Source organism: Ambystoma mexicanum, chromosome 2q, assembly GCF_040938575.1.
Source record: "Ambystoma mexicanum isolate Mex_15411 chromosome 2q, UKY_AmexF1_1, whole genome shotgun sequence".
Taxonomy (NCBI): domain Eukaryota; kingdom Metazoa; phylum Chordata; class Amphibia; order Caudata; family Ambystomatidae; genus Ambystoma; species Ambystoma mexicanum.
The window spans coordinates 1,303,046,660-1,303,073,375 of record NC_090924.1 but is presented as its reverse complement, the minus strand read 5'-3'; the positions used below and the strand labels follow the sequence as shown (position 1 = coordinate 1,303,073,375).

At 45.1% G+C, this 26,716-nt stretch overlaps 1 protein-coding gene across 2 annotated transcripts in view; it reads right to left on the bottom strand.

Moving 5' to 3' along the window:
* CAPN7 (calpain 7) overlaps positions 1–26,716 on the bottom strand; it is a 578,129-nt gene that overhangs the window by 494,047 nt on the left and 57,366 nt on the right. For both annotated transcript variants that reach the window (XM_069648744.1, XM_069648743.1), the window contains exon 5: positions 328–525. In XM_069648744.1, the coding sequence (XP_069504845.1) occupies positions 328–525 (198 nt within the window). The remainder of the gene's footprint in view (positions 1–327; positions 526–26,716) is intronic.

Sequence of the window (26,716 nt, the reverse complement as noted above, 5' to 3'; positions counted from 1 at the left end):
CCATATTATCCAACTTGGTACTCCTGTTATCAACCTCAGTAGGCTGAAAGTCTAGGTTGGCTATGCCCAGACTCGAACCTGCAATCTGCAGTTTACCAACAGATATCTGCACAAATACCTGAAGAGTGTACTGAACGCAATGAGCTATCCTACTTGCACATTTTCTTTATACTGCAATAATTTCACATAAAGCACATTTTTATTTGAAAATGTTACTATTGCAGTTTAACATACATGCATGAATACTTAAAACATGCTTATGCAAAGCTGTAATTTCTGAATATGTATTTCATAATAAATGCTCATGAAGGTTTCTCTATGGCTCACCGGAGCACCTCAATCTCCTCTGCAGTATACTTTGGGCGTGAAGGTTCATTACTTTGCACTGCTCGGACTGCTTGAGGTTTATCATTCAAGGAAAAGTCTGGTCCTAGCGGAAAGTAGGTTCTGGAGGGCTGGACTGGCTGATTTGAAGATGGCTTGACTTTAGGTGATTTGGACATCGATTCCTTCAGCGACTCTGCTCTAAGGGAACAAAATAAAAGCACTTTCTTATGTTGGTTGATTGGCTGAAGATAAAGCACTTTCTTACAGAATAAACGGTTTCAAAGGGGCTTTCAAATGTATGCATGTTGTCTACCTGAAACCATTAAAACAGTCGAATCTGACAAAATCTGTTTCATTTTATTTGCTTGGCCCACAGTTCAACTACTTAACCCTACAAAATCCTTCCTTATAAATATGATTTATAGTGCAGTGCTGCAACCTTGCAAACATTAGACAAAACATGGTATGACATGCTCAAGGACGCTATAAAAGACCACTTCCGTTACTTGTGCAATACATTACAGGGAACAGTGAGGTTAAGGTAATTCTGTACTGGAACAGTAAGTTCGGGACGATGCAACGGATTCCTAATCGGGCACTCGGATGAGGAAAAAGTGAGATGGGGTCAAATGGTTCTGGAACGAGCAAGTGGGAGTCGGGGGTAATACAATGGATTACTAATGGGGTACTGAAACAAGGAAGAGCAAAGTGGGGTTAATGCAACAGATTTCTAATGGGGTTCTGGGATGAGGGAGACAGGTTATTGCAACTGATTACTAATTAAGTACTAGTGTGAGGAAAAGTGAGGTGGATTACAAAGAGGTTACTGGAAGGAAGGAGAGTGAGGTGGGTGTAATGGATACTGGGGCGATGAAGAGGGAGGCAGGAGTAATGCAACAGATTACTAATGGTCTATTGAGAAGAGGAAGAGGAAGATGGGTTAATGCAATGGATTACTAATAGGCACTGGGATGAAGAAAGGCAGGTTAATGCAATGGATTACCCATGGGGAACAAGGACAAGGAAGAAGGAGTTTGAGAAATTAGGCCATGTGGAAAAATTAGGCAGGTCATGTGGTATTGGGACAAGGAACAGGGAGGCAGGAGAATGCAATGGATTATTAATAGGATACTGAGACGAGATAGAGTAAAGTGGGGGGAATGGGGTACCAGGATGAGGAAGAAGCGGCAGATGGAATGCAACATATTACTAATGGAAAACTATTGCCCAAAATCACACGTCAGGCACTGTACACGACCAGGGTGTAGAGAGCAGGGATGACCTCCTAAATTATGTGTTCTACATCGTACATAGTCAGACCTTAGACAACAGAACTATGCCATACATTGCATATACTGTACTTTACATGGTCAAACTTTAGACAGCATAGCTACCCCTCTAAATCACATGCCCTGAACCATACAAGGTGACAGCAGATATCCCCCTAAATCGCATATCCTGCAGCATACATGTTCAGACCTTATGCAACAGAACCATCTTCCTAAATTGCATATACTGTACCTCACATGCTCATGCTTTAACAGTGCTATCCTCCTAATGGAGAGGCGAAAGAAAGTAGAACATGAAAAGACCATCACAAGGAGCCTGCAAGCCCAAAACATATGTATGCTTGTAGCTTTTGGAACCAGTTCAAAACTACACAAACACAATTCTTTGACATTCATCCCCAAAGATCATAGCAATTTATGTAAATTTTGTAAATGTAAAAGCACAATACAACCCCCCCCCTTTACTGTAGAAAGGCAGTCTCTATACACTGCTCGATTTTGTAGTGCAAGCTGTTAATGGGTGAGGCAGTCAGGAGCCCTTCTGTGGGAGAACAGCTCACACCTTATACATTTGCTATTTCCAGATGGCCTCTCCCTACCCTGGGAAGGACTGCCCTTAAAATCTGCATGCTTTGCTGGGAAAACTTACATACCAATAGTCATAGACACTGAAAATTCAATGTTGCAGTGATTTGACCCGTGGGAAAAAAGCTTTGGGCCTTGTGGGAGACAGCATAGTAGACACTACGAGCAACAAGGAGGGATGCAGCTTACTGTCCCGACCAACGTCTAACAAAGGTCTTCTTTTCCTGCCCAAGATGGGCCTGCCCCTATAACAGGATTGCCAGCAGGTCACAGAGCACAGTACATAAGCATGCTAGAGTGGGAGGTTTGAGGAATCTCTCAACCTGTAACAAGCATACTAAGGAAGGCGAAATGGGTGATTGCTGCTCTCAAATTTAAAGTAGCCCTCTCTGAACCAAAACAGTGTGACGGGAGGCAGGAAGAGGGGGAGGCAAGGAGAGGCAGAGGGAGAGAGAGAGCAAGGGAGAGAGAGGGGAAGGGAGAGAGAGGGGGAAGCGAGAGAGAGGGGGAAGCGAGAGAGAGGGGGAAGGGAGAGCTGTAGTCTAATCAGACCGTGGGCTCTTCCCAATGGAAAACATATTCCCAAGTTTATCCGCCAAACCCATAGGAAACAGAATGGCACTCGGAAACTCAGTATTTTCAACCTGCACCCATCAACGCTACAGGTTTCGCATCTGCCTGTCCCAATAAGGACAGTCCCAAGCCACTTGTTTTCTACAGAGCCAAGTGCAGCATGGCCACCAATAGTGCCAGAAAGGCGCTATACAAGACCACTTACATGCAACATAAGAGTTAATGCTGGTGTGTCTTATCAGGGATTCAGTACTGAGCAAACAGGTATAGCATTATTAAGTGTATTGTGTGTTAATGGGGAAAAGCCTAATCTAGGACTTCACTTCTGCTGCTAACCCAAGGGATCCCTGACCCCGCCCTTATAGGGAAGGCGCAAGAACTGTCTCAGCAGTTGCAAAAATGTACATAATGTACATGTGATGCACAGCACGTCTACTCTATTGGGACCTTATTCGTACCTCCTTTGTGTTTACTCAGCACCACAATCACTCAGTTCAGAATATTTAAGTTATCCACAAATTACATGAGGGAACCTAGGATAGAGATAGAGCCAGGGTTGGTGTTGGTAATGGAAATCTCCACAAATTACATGAGGGGAACATAGGATAGAGATAGGGGCTCTTTCCTCTCTCTCGAACCTGAGGTGGACCAGTGCGGGATGCTCTGGGTGAGAGGTCTTGTGGGAGTGAGGTGACCAATGTTGAGACACAGTATTCCTCCCTTTCCCGTACCCATGACCCATCCTAGGATTCTCCGATGTCCCCCAACTGCCCCACCCTTTTCTACAAAAACATTGTGCAGAGGAAGAGGGAGACAGAGTAAAGAGGCTAACCCTTACGCATCTCATTGGACATGTTCCGGGTCAGGCAAAGTCAGGCACTTGACTTTAATCACATACATCTGATACCCATTAGCTCTCCTCACACAGATAAAAGGCGGAATATAGAGACACACTCTAAGCAAGGTAGAACACAAGAAGGAGCAGATCGTCCAGGATAAAGGCAAACATACGGGAGAAGAGCGACAGACAGAGATGAGAGCAAAGCGTAGAGAAACCCAGGAGTTCCCTGCAGGAGGTCGTTGTCTCCAAAGAGACATGAAAGATACGTGGAGAAAGCCCAATCCCAGACAAGAAGACTGCATTGTGTTTCAAGGGTATCAGCAACCATCCCTGGTGAATGACAGAGTTGAATTAAAACTGTAAAGACAAGAAAGGAATGCACACAGCCGGTGAGTTGGCGAGCAACATAAACGACCGGTGTGTGCTTAGAAAAGATTGAAGTTGCAACAGTTTCTCTCACAATTGATGGCTGCACGCGTGTGGATGAGACGCGTAGAAGGCAGATCTGTGGTGAACTTTAAATTACCAATAACTGAAGCCAGCGATACAGAGTAGCAGAGAGGTCTGGCGAAAGTAGCCCACTCCAAACTCTCAGCGAAAGGTGAAATGTGTTGTTATAAAGTGACAAAGTGAATAATCAAGATTAACCCTGGAAAAAGGGAAGTGAAAAGGTGAATGCTGAACTTTTGTGCTTATGATATTGAACTAACCAGACCAAGAGACACTGAAGCGGATAACGCAAGAGTGTGAGCTGAAGATAAAATCGAAGGGGTATAGTAAAAGCTTTGCACATTTGAAACTCTTCGACATCAGGAAAAGGTCCAAGCCTGACTGAGGGAGACTGAAAGTGTGATAAGTTAGGGGAATGGAACCCCTAAAGAAGGTGAATTAAGCTTGGGGAAGGGAACCCCTACAGTGCTGTGATTGAAAGGTCCGAGCCGGACGCAGGGAGCCCTACGCACACTTTGTTGAACTCTAAAAGAACTTTTGAAAGCTGGAATTAGAGACTTAAGCGTCAAAAGGCCAGGTGGGCCTTGATACACATTTTAACTGCCCTTGTTTTGAGAACCTGGGCCAGATTGTGTCATCCTGTCCATGGTGGGCCGCTTTCTCTGTGCTGTCCAACGTGGGGAGGAGAGCTGACTCAGCCACATTGATTCTTTATATTCCAACACTGATTTTCCTTTGCATACATTTTCTCCATTACACACTTTTTGTATGAGAGATAGGGCAGGCATTAGGTTGTGTTAGTATAAGCCATTTTGATTGGACAGACACTGAATAGGACTGTGTTTTCTTTATTATTTGATGGTAGACACTACTCCCATCATAGCTAGAGGGCAAAGCAGGAGTTTTTCCAAACCCTGAAAATTGAATAAACGTTTTACAAATTGTACATCTTGTGTCAGTGTCATACTTGTGATACCATGCCTCCCTTACAAGACTAAGATCCAGAGAGTTAATATAGGCAAGTACATTTTCCTTACTTCTAGATTTGCCCCTCTTCGATTCCAGACTCACTACAACAGATTTCAATGCGCAGAATACTGGTGGGTAGGGACAAAACAGTATAGGCCAGGCAGCAGAAAAACTAAGAAAGGTTGTCTGGCTCACCTGGTTATCTGCACTTGATATAGTATCTAGAGATACACCTTTACAGACTGATCACATCCAACACATTTACAGACTGATCACATCCGATATGTTACAGGATTTCACAATTAGAAAAATACTTTTCTTTATTCTTCTGCATGGAATTTTACACTTCTATCGGGTCCATCCATCTCATATCTCAGAAACACGATATGTTATTTTAGGTGATATTTGTATAGCCTGGGCTTGAAGCACTGAGGTGGTTGAACGCCCTTAGGAAGAACGTAGCGTGAGCAGGCCTTTAAATGAAAGGATGCAGTACAATGCGTGCGTGCATTTATTGCCAAATCAGGATAGGGCTAGGTTTGAAGCAGAAGCGCGTGTTGCAGAGGCGTCAAGAGTTCTATGTCAGAGGCTATGTGATAACTGGATTGAATTTTATTGTGGGACTCGGCTGATGGGTGATGTTGGTCTTTTGCAATTATTAGAGTCATGCAGCGCATATTACAAAGGAATGGGGAGGAATACCGTGTCAGAGGCTATGCAACAACTGGGCTACATTTTACGAGGGTCTCAGCTGTATTCCATGGGTCGCAGCACGAGTGAGGGGCCGCAGGCCAAGTAAGAAGTCCATCAACCCCTAAAATAACAGATTGTGGTTGCATGCTTTGCTGCATGCAGTGTGCAGAACAGCCTGCCTCGATGGCATACAAGGCGACGACATGCGGTTACAGGCACAAATCTAGGGTGGGACACAGAAGGTCAACATCATATTTCCATTTGTCATTACCGTCTTTGTGTTGAGTAGTAACTACTAAGTTGGCTTTATGTGCTGAGGCAATATTGCATAGTCACCTACGGAGGATCGAGCTCATGACCACGCAATTGCCAGTCTCACAGGAGTATCTGGAACTCGTGACAGAGACCATATGCTACTCTCCATGATGAACCACCCGAGAACCCTTGTGGAGGAAGTCATGTTGGGCAAGAAGTCCGGGTTATTAATGCAACAGTGCGGGGGGTGGGGAGAACCAGGTTTTTCAGTGCCTTCCTGAAGGCGAGGAGTTCCATTATGTGCCGGATGGATAGTGGGAGTATGCAAGTATGTATGTAGAAGCTTTTCAGAGCGAAAAACTAGCTGGAAAGCAGTAACATGTTGTACAGTAACGGGGGTTGGAGGAAGGATCCACAAATAATGGGGAATGAGGGTTAAGGAGCGTGGAAGAGGTCAAACTAATGAACTGGATGCCGCTATCGGCAGCTTTCACAATGACCTTTTCTGCCAGTCGCTCTTAATTGCAAAGTGAACTCTGAGAAACATCCATATTTTGTGGTATTTCCTCAAACAAAAAAAACTTAGTCAGATGGAAATCTTTAATAATTTAAAAATGCTGATTCGGAGGGTAAAAGACCTTGAAAATGTCTCAAGTAGAACATTGAGTTCGCCGACCAATGGCTAAGGATGCACCAGAGGCCAAGAAAAGCTCACAGAAGAGGATCTTAGCTCATTCCCAAAATGGGACATCATGGCCTGAACAATCGATCTGTATGGGAATGAGAGTCATCAAAATGTTTGCAAACATCACTGCACAAAGAAATTAACTGCATGTATTTCTGCAAACACCAATAAGTTGTCAAATAGAACTAAAGGACGTCGACCTCTAGGTGCATAATAGCCAGATGAATATCAGATTACATACCAGCTTAGAACAGGCAACAAAGCAGCTGCATTGCCTCAAAAGTTAAGCTGGAGAAACAGAATGGCTTACTTCCTTTTGTATCTGGTGTGATGAATCGCGGGATTCAGCCATTTATCCCCAGGGCGGAGCCTTTCCCTGTGAGGCTAGGGAGGAGAGCCTGCTATGATATCCTCCCTAGGGGAAGAGGGAAGCGGGACCTCACTGGGAGAGACTCCCCCTTTGGGGACAAGAAGAACCTAAATCACTCATCTATAACCCATCATCACGAAGATAACATGAGAAGCAAGCTGATGTTTGTTATTGACATGTAGAAAACTTAAGTAAACATGAATAGAAATACTTTTCCAATACAGAGAAGACTATGTGAGTAATACAGAGTACTCATTTAATAGGACTTTACTCTCTGGGGGAAACCCTAGCAACGCGTCATAAATCAAGGAGGAGGAGTGCCGAGAGGAAAGCCTAGCAGTTTCTAGTCAGCCGTGCGAGGAGAGCTGAAGGAGACAGGGACGTGCAGTTTTCAAGTCCAGGCGGAAGCTGTTGTATAAACCCTACATGGGAGAAACCCCAAGTAAAGAATTGACGGGTGGAAACCTCAGTCGAGCAACTGAATCCGAAGTGGTGGCGTGACCGGAGTCGATGGACTTCCAATAATGACGCATTGACCACTTACGCGACTACAGCACATGGTGGGTGCAACGAAGAAGAGCTGGAAACTGAGAATCGAGAAGCCAACCTGAAAAACCGAGGAAAGGATCCCATCCTTAACACAGGCCCGGTAAGGCTAACCCTGAGAGCAAAGGATAATGGTGAAGGCGGGAGACCCAGGAAAAATACTGAGAATAATGAAGGGAAGAATCATACTCGTCCTAGTGGGGACTTAATATTGAAGTTACTGAAGAGTGGGAATCTAAATGAGAGCACTCATACTTGTCTCAATAAAGACAGAATAAGTTAAGAATCATTAATTGAACACGGATACTCGTCCCAGTAAAGAACGAGTAGTACAGAAGAACGAGAATCAGTATTGGAACATAAATATTCATCCCAGTAAGATCAAAGAGTTGGAGAGAAGTGAGAATCGTTACTGGAACCCACATACTTGTATGTATTTAAATTGGTAAAGCGCAACAATGCAAGGCTCGAGGCATCTGGGCGCTAGCAACGGACCGAAAAGGCAACAGAATCAAGCCCTAAAAAGAAAAGTCTTCAGAGCTTTTCGGAAGCAGAGCTGATGGACGTCACGTCACGTAAGGTCTGCGGGAGAGAATTCCACAGCATTGGTGCCAGGACGGAGAAGGAGCGTACCCCGGACCTTGACCACTAAGAAATTTTTACAAGCGGATCGTAACCTGCGTATTGTTACGTAAGCATTACGTTTGACCAAAGAAAACGGGACCTACAGAATTGACGGAATGGTGAACGATGCACAGGACCTTGAACTTAATCCAGCTTCTAACCGGAGGACAGTGGCGCTCGGCTAGGAGCACGGCCGAATGAGCCAGTTGGACAAAGAATCTGGGCTGCCCCAAATAAACACTGTTACAATAGTCCAGAGAGCCCATTATAGAGGCAGTGACAACCATGGTTCGGTAGGTCGGAGGAAGAAATGGCAGGACTTTCCTCAGTATTTTCAGCCTGAGGAAGCCTGCACTACAGACCAAAACGATCTGGGCCTCACACAAGCCGAAGCAAGGATGTTTAATCCCCAAGTATTTCACACAGGACACTCTTTGTTCCAGTAACTATCAAGTGGTGGGGCAGAGTGACAATCATTATGGGAACAGTGCCACCTGGCCCAGCCAGGGAAAAGAGTGGACATTAAGTAAAGAAAAAGTTGCAAGTTTAATGAACAAGAAAAGAGAGAGAAGAACAATATCGGAAGGAGGAAGCAAAGTGGAAAGGACATGGTAGAGAAATTGAAGAGCCCCATTATCTAACTACACGACTTGATCAAAGTAGTTAACAAGAACTATCTACTAATATATTACTAAGTGAACATACTCAAAAGCAGACCACAGGAGAAGGGAGTAATTCTCCTTTGCCTTAGTTGGTTTTGATCCTAGCGGGGACAGGTTAGATTAGTTTTGGCAGAGGACCGATCCTTCCTTTTGGACTCACTGATGACCAACGATCACCCTAGTTAGTTTGTGTTAGGCAGTGAAAACCCATAGTTTAGGAAGTTAGCCGTTTCCACTTTTTCTTTTAATCAAGAATATTCCAAAATGGAAGACACAAGTCTTTGTCCTTCTTCTGACCCGCCACACTGGTGCATCAATATTTGAAGGAGGCAGGATCAAATTATTCACGACTAAATACAGATATTGAAAATGGAAAGGTGGGATGGAGAAGCCGGAGATCTTTCTGAAATCGATATACAAGGCTTTGTGATAGGTTGAGAATCAGTTTGACGGAAATGACAAGGGTTGCAAGGGCAGACCACCATTAAAAGAATTGAGGCAAATGGAACTTCTGAAGGACTATACATCACTGATGGTGGAGGAAAAGCATTTAAGGACTTTCCTGTCCAAATAATGGTAAAAGAGGCACCTCACTTGCCGACCCCGGTCATGTACTGCACATATAAGAGTTGTGCCTCTAATGACACAGATGTGGCAAAGACGCCATATGCTCAAATGCCACTTAACACTGCGATATCCAGTTCCCATGAATCACTTTACTCTGTGATATCTAAGGGTTTTGGCTTGTAAAAACATGAGAAGACGGTGCAAAGAGATGTTTGGGAGAACCTCCACAATTTTAACAATCTAACTCAATCCTTCCCGTATTTAAATGTGTTTAGTGGCATTACATTGATACATGGATCAAACAACCACACACCTCAATAACATAATCAAGTCACTGTTCTCGTAGAACAGAAGTAAGAATTAGTTATCACGGATGGTGAGGAGCAAAAGCAATGTCTTGACCTGTGTCAGAGTCAGTCCTGATGGTCTGATAACTGGAAAGACTGCATGGATGATGCAGGTGGCCAACTGAGAACCCCAGGTGTCAACAATAAACTGTTTATGGTCCTCTTCAGTATTGCAGCACCCATGAGCCAGTTATATAGAAATCCAGAATCTGATGGCAGTTAAGTTCTAAAATGGAAAACTTGTTTAGCAAGCACCAAGACCATTGTTGGCACACAAACTATGCGGTCTACACCATTCTTGCTTACTGAATATGATCTGTTCCAGGCTTTCCAAAATGTAATTATATTTTGACTCTGCCTCTTCTGCTGGAGATTGTTCCATGCAATTATGACTAACAGGGGTATGAAGCGTGCAGGATACCATCCCTTCAAATAACTTCGTAAAACCATTCATGACAACAATGAAAGAAGGACATCAGCGAGTTGAACTGGCAATGCTCTCATCAAGAAATCCTCTAGGGCCCTTCTTTATGTCATCTTTCAGATCCACCAAACAAAGCCAATTAAGGCTTCTGAATCACAGGTTTGACCTAGATTCTCCATCCTGAATGTATTATTTGAAAGAGTGCATGAACACATTTTGGAGCGGGAACGCACAATCTCTTTTTGGCATACTGAAATAGCTCAAATAGACACGGCTGTCGTCAAGAGTACACTTGGAGGACCTAGAGATGACCTGATGGTCTCTAGAGTTTGGGGGAACATGGAGCAGGAGCTCTAGATACATGTGATGCAAAACATGGTTTAAATGTCAAAACTGTTGCTTGACCTTGACTGTATTGAATACCTATGCTTTTGGGAAAGTGATAAACTTAATGAAAGGTAGAATTTCATTTCAAGTCAAAAGACCTGCAAGTCTTTAACGCAGAAATTGCAATGTTGGGAGATGAGAAAGGAAAGGATGCTTGGGGGTTAGGCTTGAGAGGTTCTTGTGTTCTGAAGGAGCGACACGTAAAAAAGGATTTCAGGCGCCAGGGACAGTCCTCTTGTATTACTAGCTATCATCTCCATCAATGTCTTCACTAGGGGGCTACTATAGATGGTTAGAATGGTTTAGATTGCCTACCAGTATTTGCCAGATGAAGAGGGTCAGGCAGTTATCCTTGATCCATGTGGATATTTCAGGCAGACTGATTAAGTGCGCAAAATACTTGTCTTGGGAACAGATTGATGCTGTGTGACATGAGTTCAGATACACCAGTGGGCCCAGCCCTTTATCCTTTTGGGGAATAAATGCAGTACCACAAGTGTGCAATATAGGTGACAGCCAATTCTACAGCTCTAAGACAGTGGACGAATCTGATAGAATTACTAATAACCAAATTATTATTATAGTAGGAATAGGAAAAGAGGAACTGCAAGGAAAGTTGCTTAGGGGGCAACAATTAGGAAGTGAGTTAGACAAAGATATATAAGCATCATTGATTGGAAGAGGCAAGCTGATGGAACATGGATGCCTGGTGTGCAGTCTGGATCCAGACGAGACAAAACTGCACTTAATTTTTTTTTTCTGTGGTGCACCTGAAGCATCCCTGGCATAGAAAGATCATGGAAACATTGGTTAGGAAGAACCAGTGCGACAAGAAATCAGGGGTTGTTCTTTCAAGGTCAGATGTAACCCAATCAACACTGGGGAATAATAGTAACTAAGCAGTACCAAATCCTTTATGGAGGAACATAATTAAAGGCCTGTATACGTCTATATCTACCTTATTGCAAGCTGGCAACTATGTTGCTTGGGCAGGAACCCCATTGATTCCACTCTAGCAGTCACTCGTTGAGAAAGAAGGTCTCGCTCGAGTCATAGAGAGACTGGAATAGTATTTGGAAGGAAGACTTGGACAAACCCTGGCAGAGGCCAGGAATCCAGGTATAAAAAAAGTAGGAGATGCCCTCCTGACTGTCATCAACAGCCTTTGTCAACTTTAGTCTCGTACATTGTGAGTGTTCAACATTTTAAAATGTGGTACATAGCACAATGCAACACACCAAAGGGTTTTCATCTACCACCTGTAGCATAGCTCCAAGACCTATGTAAAAAATGTTGTGACTGCATCACGATAAACGTCAGCCAATCATTCAACAAATCCAAGACGTAGACAGGAAAGGACCAACTGCACCACACCAAACTGAGGAGATCCTACCAACATAACCTAATACCCCATCAACAGCATTACATCTATTACAACCCAACATTTCCTCTCCACAATCAACGACAGCAACCCAGAAGGCTTCCAGAAACCCCCCTCACCAACATCTAAACAGTAATAAACAACTTTGACTATCCCCTGCCTTTCTAACCCTGCTCAATACCATCATCAAACAAGCCATCATCCAACCCCGCTTTAGAACAATTTGTCAAACCACTCCTTAATAAAAGCAATGGCTGACCCCAGCGCCCCAGCAATTTACTGGTTCCATGTCATTTCATTGCAGGAAGAAATTTTTCAGGTTTTTTTCCCCCGCGGGTATTATAATTTTTTTATTTTAGTTATTTTTGGGCAGGGGGGGTAATCCACCCAAACCCCCATCCCCTTTAATTTTGTTATCAATTCCTGAACACCCATACGGGATACATTACTCACCATAATCGTATTTCTGATGCTTGTATCTGCTTAGATTCACATGCTGTGCGTAGGCCGACATCTAGTGGAAGCTGCAGAGTATTACAGTTCCAACACATGGAATATGTGTCAGACACAACAGCACCCTCCATGAGTCACACCAGAGACCATACCAAGGGGAGGAATAGAAGCCATACTACACCCAAAATGGAACATCCTACAGAACAACAAGGACACCAACATCACCCCAGTGCAATCATTCTATATGAGATTTAGGCAACCTTCAACATCGGTACCCATGAGTTCCTACTAAAAATTACTAGAAGACATTGGAGTAATATTTAAAGGCACTACACTTATCGCCTCGTACTTGACAGATAAAACCAACAACTCTCATGGCCACTTTAAGGTCATATCCTTGCAACCTGACATGCAGAAGACCACAATGATCCAACCTCTCACCTTCAACATTTACATGACCCTGCAACTAGTTCTTATTAACAATTCAGTCCTCACAGGCTTCAACTTTGCAGAGGACATGCAAATAGTTCATAAACTCACAAATGAACCAACAGAACACACCCCAGACCTCAACACATCACTTGCATATGTGGACTCTAGGATAACTAAAAATAGACTTAAGCTTAACCTAACCAAATCAAAGCTGTGGTATGACACAATCAAACCCCACATCAATCTCCTGTGCGGACCTAGGACCAGTTGGCCAGTGCCCATTACAACTGGTAACTATCTTGGAATCACAAATGGTGATCTTACACTAGAACCCCAGGTTAAAGCCATGATAAGTGCTGCTGCTTCTAACTCGGTACTCTCCAAACGTATCACTGTGAAATCTCTGAGCTGAAAAGCTGTTTAAACAGGACTTTGCAGATCCAATGTGCTATTTGCCATACAGTTTTCTTTTAAAAACACATTATTTTTATTAAATTACTATTAATGTTACTATTATGTTGGTGCACTTTTCATCGATGATCCCTGCCGATGCCTGTTTAAATCAGGTATAGCCAGTAAAACACTTTGTATATAATCCTAGTGTGGAGAGGCTGATGGAAGCGTAGTCCTCTTTCCATCTTTGTGAATATAGGAAGTATAAAAGGGTGCAAAAATGCACGACCACGCAGCAGGCACGACATCGGTGCCAACGACGCATTCAAGGTAAGCCCGTCTGCACCCAGTCCGGGACTACTCTTGTAAATACTCCTACTATAAAACCAACACTCTTTACTCGTATGGACATGCTACAGGATCACAAATAATTGCCATCTGACAACAAGGTAAATTAAGTTTTAAACGAGATTAACAAAGATCACAGCCTACCTCTCAACAAACATTTCTGTGAGACAAACTCATTTTTTAATAAGACTTCCTTACAACGTATGGATACTAACAAACATAAGAAAAGTCACTTGACTAGTATGCGGCTAAGCACAAGATCTGCAGTAAAGAACAGATTCATGATTTACGACACTATTATTGACCACAGTAAGATAAGCAAGTTACTTACCCCTGGTAATGTTCTTTCAACTGGATGTTCCTCCAACGTATTACTCATCTTTAACGTATTCCTCATCTTTTACATGCAGTGTCCACAGCTCGGCTGCTTCGTAAATCTTTCGGCAGAGGGCTCCCTGCGTCAATGGAGTCGAGTCGATGTCCCTTGAAGGCCTCAGTCGAGGGTGATGTCATTGGATGTTATAAGTAGCATGCTCAGCGCCCGTAGACTCAGTTCTTGTCCACCCCGCCACCGTCCTCGTGTAGCAGAAGTGGCCACAAATCGGGCCTGACCGTACTTAGCCTTGTTGGAACGAAAGCTGTAATAGCACAGGAAATTCTACAGAGGGGTTGGTTGGGTGGGCGATGAGGAATACGTTGGAGGAACATCCAGTCCAAAGAACGTTACAAGGAGTAAGTAACTTGTTCTTCGAATGGATTGTGCCTTCCAACTTATTCCTCCTCTTTGACAGACTCCCAAAGCAGTATAAATAAATTGGAGGAGGGTGAAAAATTTTGAAATATTGGAAATTAAAGGGCAGAATAAAGGACTGCCTTACCAAACGCCACATCTTGAGCATGGGAAGTATCCAGGGAATAATGTGAATAATGCTTGGTAAACGTGTGTATCGAAAACCACATTGCAGCATCAAATATGTTCTTTACTGGGACACCCCTTTGCAGGGCTGTCGACGAAGCCATGCCTCTGGTTGAATACGCACGCAAGTCCTCTGGAGGGATCTTGCCCCCACCAAAGTATAGCACTCAGAAATAGTGAGGATGATCCACCTAGACAAGGTCTGTTTAAACACAACCGGACCTAGTTTGTGCCCGGTATACCAAAGAGCTGGTCATCCACTCTCACCTTAGACATTCTGGAAATAAAAGCTCAAAGCTCTCCTATCGTCCAACCTACAAAGCCTCTCCTCTTCCTTACTAGGATGTGGAGGAGGATAGAAGGCAGGTAGCACAATTTTCGGGCTCAGATGAAAGTCCGAAATTACCTTAGGTAGACAGGAGGGTCTGACTTAACACAACCCTGTCCTTGTGTAATACAGTAAAAGGTGGCTTGGAAGAAAGGGCCTGCAATTCACTCACTCTTCTTGCAGAAGTAAGAGCAACCAACATAACAGTCTTAAATGGGCATGAGTGCAGTGGTTCAAATGGAGCACCCATCAAAGACCAAGTAAGGTCCCAAACTGGAACCTGAAATGGTGAAGGCGGGAACACATTCATGAGCCCTTTCAGAAATTGAGTAACCAAAGGGATCTTAAAATTAGAGTATTCCTCGGATGAGCACTTAAAGATTGAGAGCGCTGCTAGGTAGCCCTTAATGGTTCCAACCTGAAGACCCTTGTGGGCTAAACGTCTCCAGAATCTGGCAGCCCGGGTGGCAACGGGAACCCCTTATGGGTCCCATATCTCTCCTATTCTGCGTTCCCTCCATTGGCTTCCAGTGGCCGAGCACATTCAATTTGAAGCAATGTGCATCGTTCACCATGCTATCCATGATCGGGGAGCTTAATGTCTTGTCGCAAAGTTTGTGCGCTATGTCCCGAAACGCCCCCTGCGGTCGGCGAATACGGCCATGCTCTGCATCCCCCCCTTTTTGATTGACTCGGGTGGGGGCAAGCTTTTTCGATTGCTGCAGCACAGCTGTGGAACACTCTCCCACTATGTTTAAAATCATTACCTAATCTTCTGTTATTCCGGAAGGCGTTGAAAACCCAATTGTTCTCTCATCTCAGTACTCTGGGCTGATTAGTGTCCCCTCCTGTTTCTGGTTCCTTGCCTCTCTAGGGCCATGATGCTCTACAAATGATTTTACCATAACATAACTAAAGAAAGCAAAAATGGACAGAACATCCAGAGTTGACCACTGAAAAGGATTAACATTCTTTTCTCTGCACCAGTCGCAGAACTTATTGCAACGGTACAGAGACTTTGTTGCCGGCCGACCGGCCAAAAGCAACACCTCCATTACGTCATCCTAGAGGTCGCAGTCCTTGTATCTCAACCTTTCAGAAACCATGCGTGAAGGTTGAGAGTCTTGACCTCTGGATGGAGAACCCGACCTCCCTCTCGCGAGAGAAGATTCTCTCTTTGGGGAAGATGCATTGGAGGACAGATGAACATTTGCAGAAGATCCAGGTACCACGATCTCCTGGCCCAATCTGGAGCAACTAGGCCCAGATATTTTCTTTTGCCCAGATATTTTCAGTCCATGCACAGAACCAAAACAAGAGATTCAAATCCTTAGTATTACCGTAGATAATTGACTCTCAATAATCAGTTAAAAGCGATAACTAAATCCTGTTTCTTCATTGTGAGGAAAATCAGATATATTTTGCCATTTCACCTTTGCACACCAGGTTATGGTGAAGAATGGCTTGATCTCAACAAGACTAGATTATAACAGTGTTTAGTTGGTTCTTCAATCTTTGTCTTTGAAAAGGCTGCAGAGAATCCAGAACACAGCTGCCAGTATACTCATTACGCTTAAGAGATCTGACCACATCACATAAGCTTTGCAGAAAATGCACTGGCATCCTGTTAAAAAGGGAATTTTGTTCCAAGAGCCTATGTATGGTATTTATACATTATCCTCTGTCGATCAGGTTCAACTCGTACACGCCTAGATGTGCCCCAGTATCAGGTAATGAAAGACTGGTGCACGTTCTGCACAATTTTAAAGGGAATCAGGGAGGTTGTCTTTTTTAGATAAAGGCCACAAAACTTTGGAATTCGATACCTATGATCATCCATAAACATATTAATCTTCTATCATTTAGGAAGAAACAGAGAAATTACCTATTCAATCTCCCTTGAATGTTTCTACAGCTTTTCAAGACTAGGCCCAACTTTTCCAAGCTGGCCTGGAATGTTCATATTTTTGCCTCAATCAATAGCACCACGATATCTCAGAGTGGATATTTGCGCTTTATAAAACCCAATACTGAATGGCAAGTCAAACCAATCCATTGGAAACACACATAGGACAGTTATCACACTTTAACCAACAAAATAGACTACACCAACGGTCTTTACTGTACCATAAACTTCCAGAATCACAGTCAAACGACTACAAAGAGCCCAGCTTTTGGCAGCAGGTTGCTTCTAAGGCTGGAAAATACAAACATCACTCTAGCGCTCTGCACACTCCGCTGGCTCCGAATCAAAAGAAGGATTCACTTAAAAAAAATCTATGCCTGTTCCATTATGCCTTCTGCCGACAGGGACTCTAAATCCCTCAAAATGAAATTTGCACGCTACCCATCAACAAGAACATTTGCACAGAAGACGATCACCTAATTTGAGAAAACAACGAACAAACTTGCCAATCAACTGCAACAGAGAAAAAGCACCAACATCTATGCAACTGACACCAGCACCCAACCAACATCTAAACCTCAATGAACCACACCAGTGCCTGCAGCAATATCATCTCAATTAATGCCACACCCCAGAACAAACAAGGAACCCATAGGCACACACACATTCGCCGACTAGGGCTTTTGAAAAACAAATTCATCTGGGTCAGACACCTCAAAAGCGAGAAGTACACTAACAAACACTACCACCAACTGAGCATACCATCCTACTTATGTCCCTCAAGTCACCAAACACTTCACCCCATATGCTCCTCATTTGCCCACCCTTTCTTTGCCTGACTAACCGACTCACCACTAAAATGTCCCTTCATCCCATTCTACAGGCACACACACACAGAACGGAAGGCCTATTAGTTACCATATCAATATTAGCTCAAATGAATGACTCCTCTTTAGTCTCGCCCTCCTTTCCACCAATAAACCTCCTCCCTTGTTTCTTAAAGAGCCATGTGCAAAAAGGCCAACAAAATGGCAGAAGGGTGCTCTTAAGACCATTTTACACAAAATGAAAATAGTGGAGCAGATTCCTTAAAAATAGCTGTAGATTTCTTGGAAAAGAGCTTGTGAGTGTTGGCCGGATATTGATCCATAGGCGGTAAACTCAGGCTTTGAGGAACTGCCAATGAAAGTGGACTTCCACAGAAAGTTAAGCATGCTTTCGAATCAGAGCAGAAGCTAAAGAAACCTGAAACTAGAGTGCGAGGGAAGAAAAATAAAACATGAGGTCAAAAGGAAGATCAGGAAACAGTTTCCACCAGTAATAGAAACTGAAACCGAAGTATTCTAGAGTTAGGTTCAAGAGGGATATTAAGTAGCTGTTTACAGGCTGCATGCAAGTCGGGAGTGCTGAAAGCTTCCTTGATTAAAACATTTATTAACCAGTTAGGAGCAGCTTTTGCTCCATACTCATGTTAGCGCATGGTTCTTAATAAAAGCAAATAGTATCCCCCCATTCTTGATTTGTCAACTTGACATTGTTGGTTTATGCAATGGTAATGTTGCTGAGGAGTGACACCACCCAGTTAAATTTAGTTATCCTCAAGCATACATTGTACTTAAGATGATTTCAATAAACACAAATCAATTGTATTTTCGATGAAAACACAAAGCAATCTTAGTATCAGGGGTTCCATCTCGTTTTGCTGACAGAAAAGTACTTTACATGGTCGGAATTCCGCTGACAAATATGTTTTTATTTGTTTTATTTGGAAGGTGGGGGTTCCCACTCTACCCCCCTTTTCCATACACTTACCCCCCTTCCCCAAATCCCATCCCCACCCCTTTGCCCCCCCTCCCCGTCTCCCATATATATTTTGATACGTTCCGTCAGTGGAATTCTTTCGAAGTAAAGTACTCTGAAAGAATTCCTGTAGGCAAAAGGACGGCATACGAGTATAAGGAAATGAACAGATGACGTAGGAACGAAGTGGTGGTAGAAAAATCAGCAAATAATTCAGAAAGGTACGATACAGAAATTGAGGGGATTATTCATAGTTTATGATTTAAAACATGACGGGGAAAATGAACAACCCACAGTTCTGAAGTGGGCAGGGAAGGGGACATTATTTAGGTGCCAGAGGTTTTTTAGTTCCATTCAATACTTCATTTACATACCGAAGTACACCACAACAAACCCAGCAATGGAGGTCTTTTCAATAAGGTACTGTTAGGTAAAATTTAACTTACTGGTATTTGACCTCTATATTTGTGGAGCCACCAAACGTTTTGATTTTGTTGCAACCTCCTGTCCTGACTTGTCACTGGAGCACAGCTTTCAGCCGCATTCCACTGGGCTTACGCTCATCGTTACGGGGAATCGGACATATCCTTCATGCTGTCAGTACTGAGAAACGTTGTTTCTCTTAGACTTTCGACTTTGTTGCCACTTTTTGGCAACTGTATTTCATTGCACCAAGTACGTTACAGTACCGTGCAATGGGGTCCTTGTGTTTTCGTTTACTGGACAATATATATGCCTAGGAGTAGACTGGTGGCAGCAGAAGCTTTTTCATGTATTTTTTATGAATTTTGACTGAGCCTTACCGTGCCGACCGAGTGCGTCTCATGACTGTGGCTAGAGTCCGTCATGGACTAGCCACAAAGTCTTGACTTTTCGTTTGGCCATTTTGTCCGTTGGTCTTCCTCCTGATCTTTGTGATCCAGGAAGTCCTTATTTGGGCATGTGTTCGCCCACGAAAGCTACCGCTTTTCGTGGCCCAATGCATGTCACTTGTGTAGGACCCAGGAGGTGGGCTGGGACTGTCTCGTACCAATCTACACTAATGATGCACGAGGGCATGAGAGCCGTAGTGGTCCCGGATTGGACCACTGCTGGCGTGCATGAGTGGGGCAGTTCTCCTCATTGGCCAGCTGGGTGAGAGCACTCACTGAACTTGTGGATATGAGGAGGGGTCCTGAATGCAGACCGGCAGATCACCAATAGGTCCGAATAGACCTATACACAGAGCCAAGTATCCAGAAGAGCAAAGCCGATCCAACGACTATCGGAACAGCGCAGAAGACCATTGGCACCCTGAGCCCGCAGCTGTCCCAGCAGAGCCCTGCTTTGCAGGCCGTCTGAGGTCGATTGCAAAGGTGCTTCAACCGCTTGGAGCTGTGGAACCAATCACTCCCAATGTCTTGTACTGCAAAAGAGCCTTCTCTGAAGTGTCCCTGGGGCCTCCAGTGGACTCTCTCAGCCATGTGTTCCAGAATGGGGATTACGTTCTTATGCCTCATATACAATTTCCTTAAGCTTTTTCCTGTAGTCAAACAGTCAAGTTGAACTCTCAGGAGGTCTGAGTGAGTACAAAAGAATACAGGGTAGCATTATTACACTGAACAAAGAAAGGTTTACAAAGCAGTCAAATGTAAATCCACACTGTAACTTGTTAAACATAAGTAAAGTAATGTAGGCTCAGAAGGCCTCTAGGATTGTTTGCTACTCAGTGTAACTCAGAGTTAATGTTACTTGATGTTGGCCCAAAGATATCCATGCAGACTCAGTCGGTCTGCTAAACCTGTGAGCTTTGGCTCCATTAGTGATGGGAAACCCTGGAGTCGAGGGGGTGAAATAACCACAGGTGAGGGTTTGTCCATACTTGGGTGCAATGCAGACTTTTCCGGTATGGTAGAGCTTCAACTCTGGCATTTGGCATAGTGCGGACAGTCCAATCTAGAAGATGGAAATGCACTCAGTGGATCTCAGGAACCACGGTAGAGCCACCAGGTGTCTCACATATTCTGTGCTGTGTGGAAGAGAGTGCACTAGTCCTGGTGTCCTAAGTGGCTCCTCCTTGAGTTAAGTAACCGCAAGCAAAATTCTTTTTCAGTTCACAAGCTTCTCAGTGCATGTGTTCTCACCTCTTCATAGTTATGGTGTGAACAGTGATCAGGGCAGGGAATACCTCTGGAGGGCACATGGTAAAGGTGCTCAAACTTAGTTCTCTTTGTTGGGCATCAATTGCAGACCTCGGTTTCTGTCAGTTACATGTGCTCTCATTGCCTGATGCTTCCGCCTCGGTGTTGGATCCACGCAGGAACTGACAACAAGCCCTTCTTGTGAGCTTGAAAATTGTTTGGCGTCACTGGGACAAGGGAAAAGAGCACCATGTCTTGTCTCTGTCTAGCCAGTAAAGGCCTGGTGTCTGCAGATACTTTGCAAAGTTTTCAACATTAAAACAATTCTCAGAGTGCAGAGACTAGCACAGTTTCTTTTTGGTTTAGCTTCAACTGTTTTTCAGTATTTGTGAGGATCGACAATGTAAGTATGCAGAATCTTGGGCTAAATAGATGGTTGGGGGAGGAAAGGGAAACTCAATCACCCAACCAAAGAATTGCATATATTTCAAACTGTTGGCAACCATCCAATCACTGGGAGGGAGGTGCTACTTTTAACTTTCCTGAGATTCTGTCTCTCCTTTATGGAATCAGACCATGAATCCAGGCACCATTTACAAATCGGTCACATCTGGTTTGGGCATCTGTAGACTTAGGCAGGCAGTGGCCATGGACCTTCAATATAAAAATTGTATTCTGCTCATTCAAATATATTAAGCAATATCTAGCGCCTAGGCGCAGTAACAGATTCAATGAGGGGTTCCTGGTAGGGACACACATGGGGTACTGCAGGCTGTACCCCACTATAATCAATCAAAAGCTGTTACCAACCAATGGATCCCACACAGCTAGCTGTTTGGGGGACTCATAAGGAAACATCCAGTTTTTATGGCACTCTAACCTTGAGACATAGGCTGTCCAGAGGTACAAGCAGCATTTGCATCGGAGACGAGACCTTTGGTGTACCAGACTTCCCTGAAACGTCTTCATCGTTCAGTGAATATCAAAAATACTGAAGGCCTCATGGGAGAAGTGCAGACGACAATGACAATTTGCTTTTTCATTAAAAACTGACCGCGGAGGAGTCGACATAGGAGGTGACGTGGGCGTAATCAATCTAGTTGGGGTTGACATGGAACCACAAAATTGGTCAGCCAGTTCAGTATGGGTTAAACAAGAAAAATCAGTGACCGAGATGCAACCCTACAGAACATATCAATGGATCTAGAGTATCCTGGACACGTGTTACGCAAAGCAGAATCACCATCAATGTTTCTCCATGGACAGACACCCATGCCTGCCTTCATTGTCTAGTAGACGGAGTTCCACTCGAAATGCACAAACATGGCTGTCCTGGCTCATGGTTTTTGTTTTTTGCTTTTTCTTTACTCTTGCACATACCCTAATGTCACATTATGTATGTTATAGTAAATGCATCTGTAGTGTTGTGAGGATGTTTTGGTTGGGAGAGTCAGGAAGGGGGCTTCGAGACCACGTGCGTCGGTGTTGGTCACTTCCGATTGTTAAAAAACTTGAATAAAAGGGATTTTAAAAAAACCCAAACATAGCAATGGATGGATGCCGGCCATGGATCCTTCTTTTGTTTTACTACAGTAGTAAAAAGTTATACAACCTCAAAGTCTCTGGAAGCAGGGACCATATGCAGTTGCTCAAAGGAATTAAGACTCATTAACAAGGTAAAACAAGTAAGTGGGAAGGCCACCATCACTTGGAAACTCACCTTAGCAGAATAAACATTGCTAAAAGAGCCAGACGGTCCTGACATTTTTACAACATGTGACAAAACATTTGACATGCCTCTTTCATGCTCCACCATCCATCTTTTCTGCACCTCGGGTCATCATGAAGATCCAGCTGCAGGTTTGAAGCATCACTCCAATAGTGAAGTCCTCCTTCAGCCTCAAAAACAAGTCAGTTGCGGCTATTTGGGGTGGAAGAATGTAATTTTGGCCTGTATTGGGACATTATTTAGGCTTCTGGGAGACAACAGGGTATTGACCCTTTGAAGGAACGAGCAGTGCCCCTGCCACTACCAACGCATGACAAACACCTTCTTGTCCAGCCAAATACAGAGATCTAGAGAATGAAAGACAGAGAGAGAGACTCTGACAGTGGCAATGTGAGATAGGGAAATGGACTGGTCTGCAAAAGGACAGTGGTAGGAGAGCAGGGCTGCAGGTGTTTTGCCTTTTATAACCTACTCCCCCCTTTCATCGATTGACTCAACTCAAAGATCTCCTACCACTTTACACTGCCACCCACACAGCCGTTATAGGCCTAGCCGTTCTAACCAATCCTAATTGAACCATGAGTAAGCTCCCCACTTTAGCCCCATCAAACAAAGCGCTGTAGTCTATCAGATATTGGACCCCCCCCCCCCATATGGATAACATACTCCATGTTTCTACACCAAACTCTAAGAAAGCAGATTGGCACTCATGTTGCATATGATTTGTGCGTCACCCGATTTGTGTGTCACCCGCATAGTTGTAACAGGTGAGCCCATATGAATTTAAGATCTTCAAAGGAGCAGCGAGAGAGTAGATTCCTGGGGAACTCCACTGGAATGGGTCATGAGTTTGAACAGAAAGGGAAGAGCCAGGTGATTTATGTGCGGTGCATCAGAAAAGATTTCACCCAATGTAGAGTTGTGTTATGCAGTCTGGTTTCTTCAAGCCTTCCAATTAGTATACAGTGGCTACCAGTGTCAAGGCCACTGAAATGTCGAGGAGTTCTAGTGCTGAGGTAATGTCGTCTGCTGTGATTTTGAGGCTTTCCCAAATAATGCAAATCTGGTGTCTCTCATAGGCCGAATAACGATCTAGTAAGTTATTAGACTCTGCATGCTTCAGGAATTCATTGTATATGTAGCTCAGAATTTTTGCTGAGTAAGGTATGTTTGAGATATGAAAGATGGAGAGGTCTTCTGGTTCTCCAGTGGTGGTTTTATTATAAGTTGTTTGACATAGGAATTCTTGAAAGCTTTCGGTACGATTCTTGTTTCGAGAGAGCAGTTAATTCCTTTGCAAAAGTAGAAAGCTGATGTTTCCTTGTTAAGGATCTCTTTTTAGTTGTTCGAGAGGGCAGGAGTCAATTGGAGAGCTGGTTTTGTAGCCAATTTTCACCAATCGTTTAAAGTCTAGTTTGGACATTTGTTTAAAGCTATTCATCGATTGGGGTTTCAAGCTGAAAGTCATTGACCGTGTTTTGATTACTGCTTCCCACTGCGTTCCTTATTATAGCTTTCATGACTTGCTGTACGTTTAGGACTTGGTTTCCGAAATGGTTGGTTATATCATCACATTTCCTGCCCGGGTAGGTGAAGGGTAGGTAAGGTACTTTGCTGCAGGAACCAGGGGTTCTCATCTCATTAATAATCTGATATTCTCTCTCTGGATGAAATGCATTATTGATTCATTCAAATATCAACATTTCCGTGCTTTAACCTCTTTAGTGCCAAGGACGAGGTAGCTCATCCTTGAAAGTGCATGTGCAGTGCCAAGGACGAGATAGCCCGTCCTTTTTGGCACCTTGTTTTGAGCGATCCTGCACTGCCAGGGGGCTGGATTACCTTCAGTTTCACATCGGCGTGCGTAAGGCACGTCGGCGTAAAACAAAGTAAAATCACTGCAGCAGCCATTTTCGGCTGCTGCGGTGAAGAAAGAAGGCAAGTGCCCTTCTTTCTCCGCCTCGATCTCTGGCTGTATTTCAAGCTGGAGATCGAGGCGGGTATCGTTGGAAAGGGGAGATTCTCACCTTTCCAACGATACCCATTGTGTGACATTTCTGCTCACGGATCGGGCGCAGGGCGTGCGATCCGTGGGCAGCAATGTCACAGGATCAATAGAGATCCGTTTGTGATGCGGGGGGAAGGGGAGCTGCTTACTAGCTAAGCGGCCCCCTCTTCCCAGCCCCCAAAGCATGAGGGCCCATATATAAAGACAGGGGACCATCTGCCCCCAGGGGTAGGGGCACAAAATAAAAAAAAAGTTAAAAAAAAATCACTATAAAAAAGTGATGGGGGGAGGGGGGATTGGGGGCCCTAGCCACCAGGGATTTGTTTCGGAAAGGGTGTCCTTGGAAAGGGGAGATTCTCCCCTTTCCAAGGACACCCTCTGTGACAGCTTTGCTGCCCGTGGATCGGGCGCAGGGCGCTCGATGCACGGGCAGCAATGGCCACTAGACACCAGGGATGTCTTTGAATGCGGGGGTGAGGTGGGGGCTGTTTACAGTAAGCAGCCCTCTCCTCCCCGGCCACCAAAGGGCACATATATAATGATCCCCGAGGGCAGACAGGTAACCATCTGCCCCCAGGGGTGGGGGCATACCATTTTTTTTTTTTAAATGACAAAATGAAAAATACGTGATGGGAAGGGGGAGGGGGTTCAAGGGCCCTAGCCACCAGCAAATTTTTCAGGCAAGGTGTCGATGGAAAGGGGAGATTCTCCCCTTTCCAACGACACCCTGTGTGACAGCATTGCTGTCTGCGAATCGGGCGCAGGGCGCTCAATGCGCGGGCAGCAATGCACACTAGACACCAGGGATTTCTTTTGAATGCGGGGGGGGGGCTGCTTACAGTAAGCAGCCCTCGGCCCCCCCGGCCCCCAAAGCATAGGGGCACATATGTGTGCAACCCTGGGGGCAGATTGCTGATCATCTGCCCCCAGGGAAGGGGGAAAAATAAAAACAAAAAGCACAAAAACAAAAAGGGAATTTTGGGTGGGAGTAGGGGGTCCACTAGCCAACAGGGATAGATTTTACAGAAAAGGGGGGTGGCCCCCTCACCCCAAGGGGAAATGGGGGCACCCCTTGTAGCCCTCCCTGGGGGCAGATATCTGCTCCTAGGAAGGGGCATCTGCCTCCAGGGAGGGCTGCATGAGATGGCCCCCCTGCATTTGGTGTGGGGGGGGGGTAGAGGGTCACCCCCATTACATTAGAAAATTAGCTGGCAGTTTAGGGTGCCCCTCAGCCCGCCCTAAAGTGTAGAGTACCTTTTCCATTTTTGTCTTTGTTTACAAAACTTGCCTTGGCGCAGAGGGGCACATTGATGTGCCAATCTGGTGGCGGGGTGCCCAAACCTTACTGCCCCACCCACTGGGGGGCCTGTCCCACCATTTTTGGGGGCCCTCTCCCCCCACCCCAAAAGGAGGGGGGTGTACCTCACACAGCCGTTTGTAGGAGGCCTGCATGAGGTGCCCCCGCCACCCATTTGGGGTGAGGGGGGGAGAGGGCCCCCAAAAATGGTGGGACAGGCACCCCAGTGGGTGGGGCAGTAAGGTTTGGGCACCCCGGGCCAGATTGGCACATCATTGTGCCTCTCTGCACCAAGGGGAGTTGGGTTACCAAAGGAAAATGTGAAAATGGTGGAATGCTTTTTAGGGGGGGGGGGTGGTGGGGCACCCCAAAGGGTCGGGGAATTTTCTAATGGGATGGTGCGTTGACCCCCTCCCCCCCAGCCGCAATGGAGTGGGTGCCATGTCATGCAGCCCTCCCTGGGACCAGATATCTGGTCCTAGGAACGGACGCCTGAGCCCAGGGAGGAGTGCAGGACAGCCCCCCCCCCCTTATCTGCCACTGGGGAGGGTTACATGAGATGGGCCGCCCCTCCAATTGGGGTGGGGGTGGAGAGGTACACCCCCCTTCATGTTACAAAATTCCACAGTGGTGTAGGGGGCCGCTCCGCCCCCGCTAAAGGGCAGCCTGCCATTTTGAATTGTGTTCTTTGTTTACTATACCTGCCTTGGCGCAGAGGGGCACATTGGTGTGCCAATCTGGTGCCGGGGTGCCCAAACCTTACTGCCCCACCCACTGGGGGGCCTGTCCCACCATTTTTGGGGGCCCACTCCCCCCACCTCAAATGGAAGAGGGTGTACCTCACACAGCCATTCGTAGGAGGCCCAGGGAGGCCTGCACGAGGTGCCCCCGCCAACCATCGGGAAACCTGTGGGAACGCGGGCAGTAGGACATGTGTTGTTGGGGGGCGTGTTTCGATGGGTGTGCCGAGCGAAATGTGCGGAAAATGCGTTTTTTCCCCCCACATTTCAG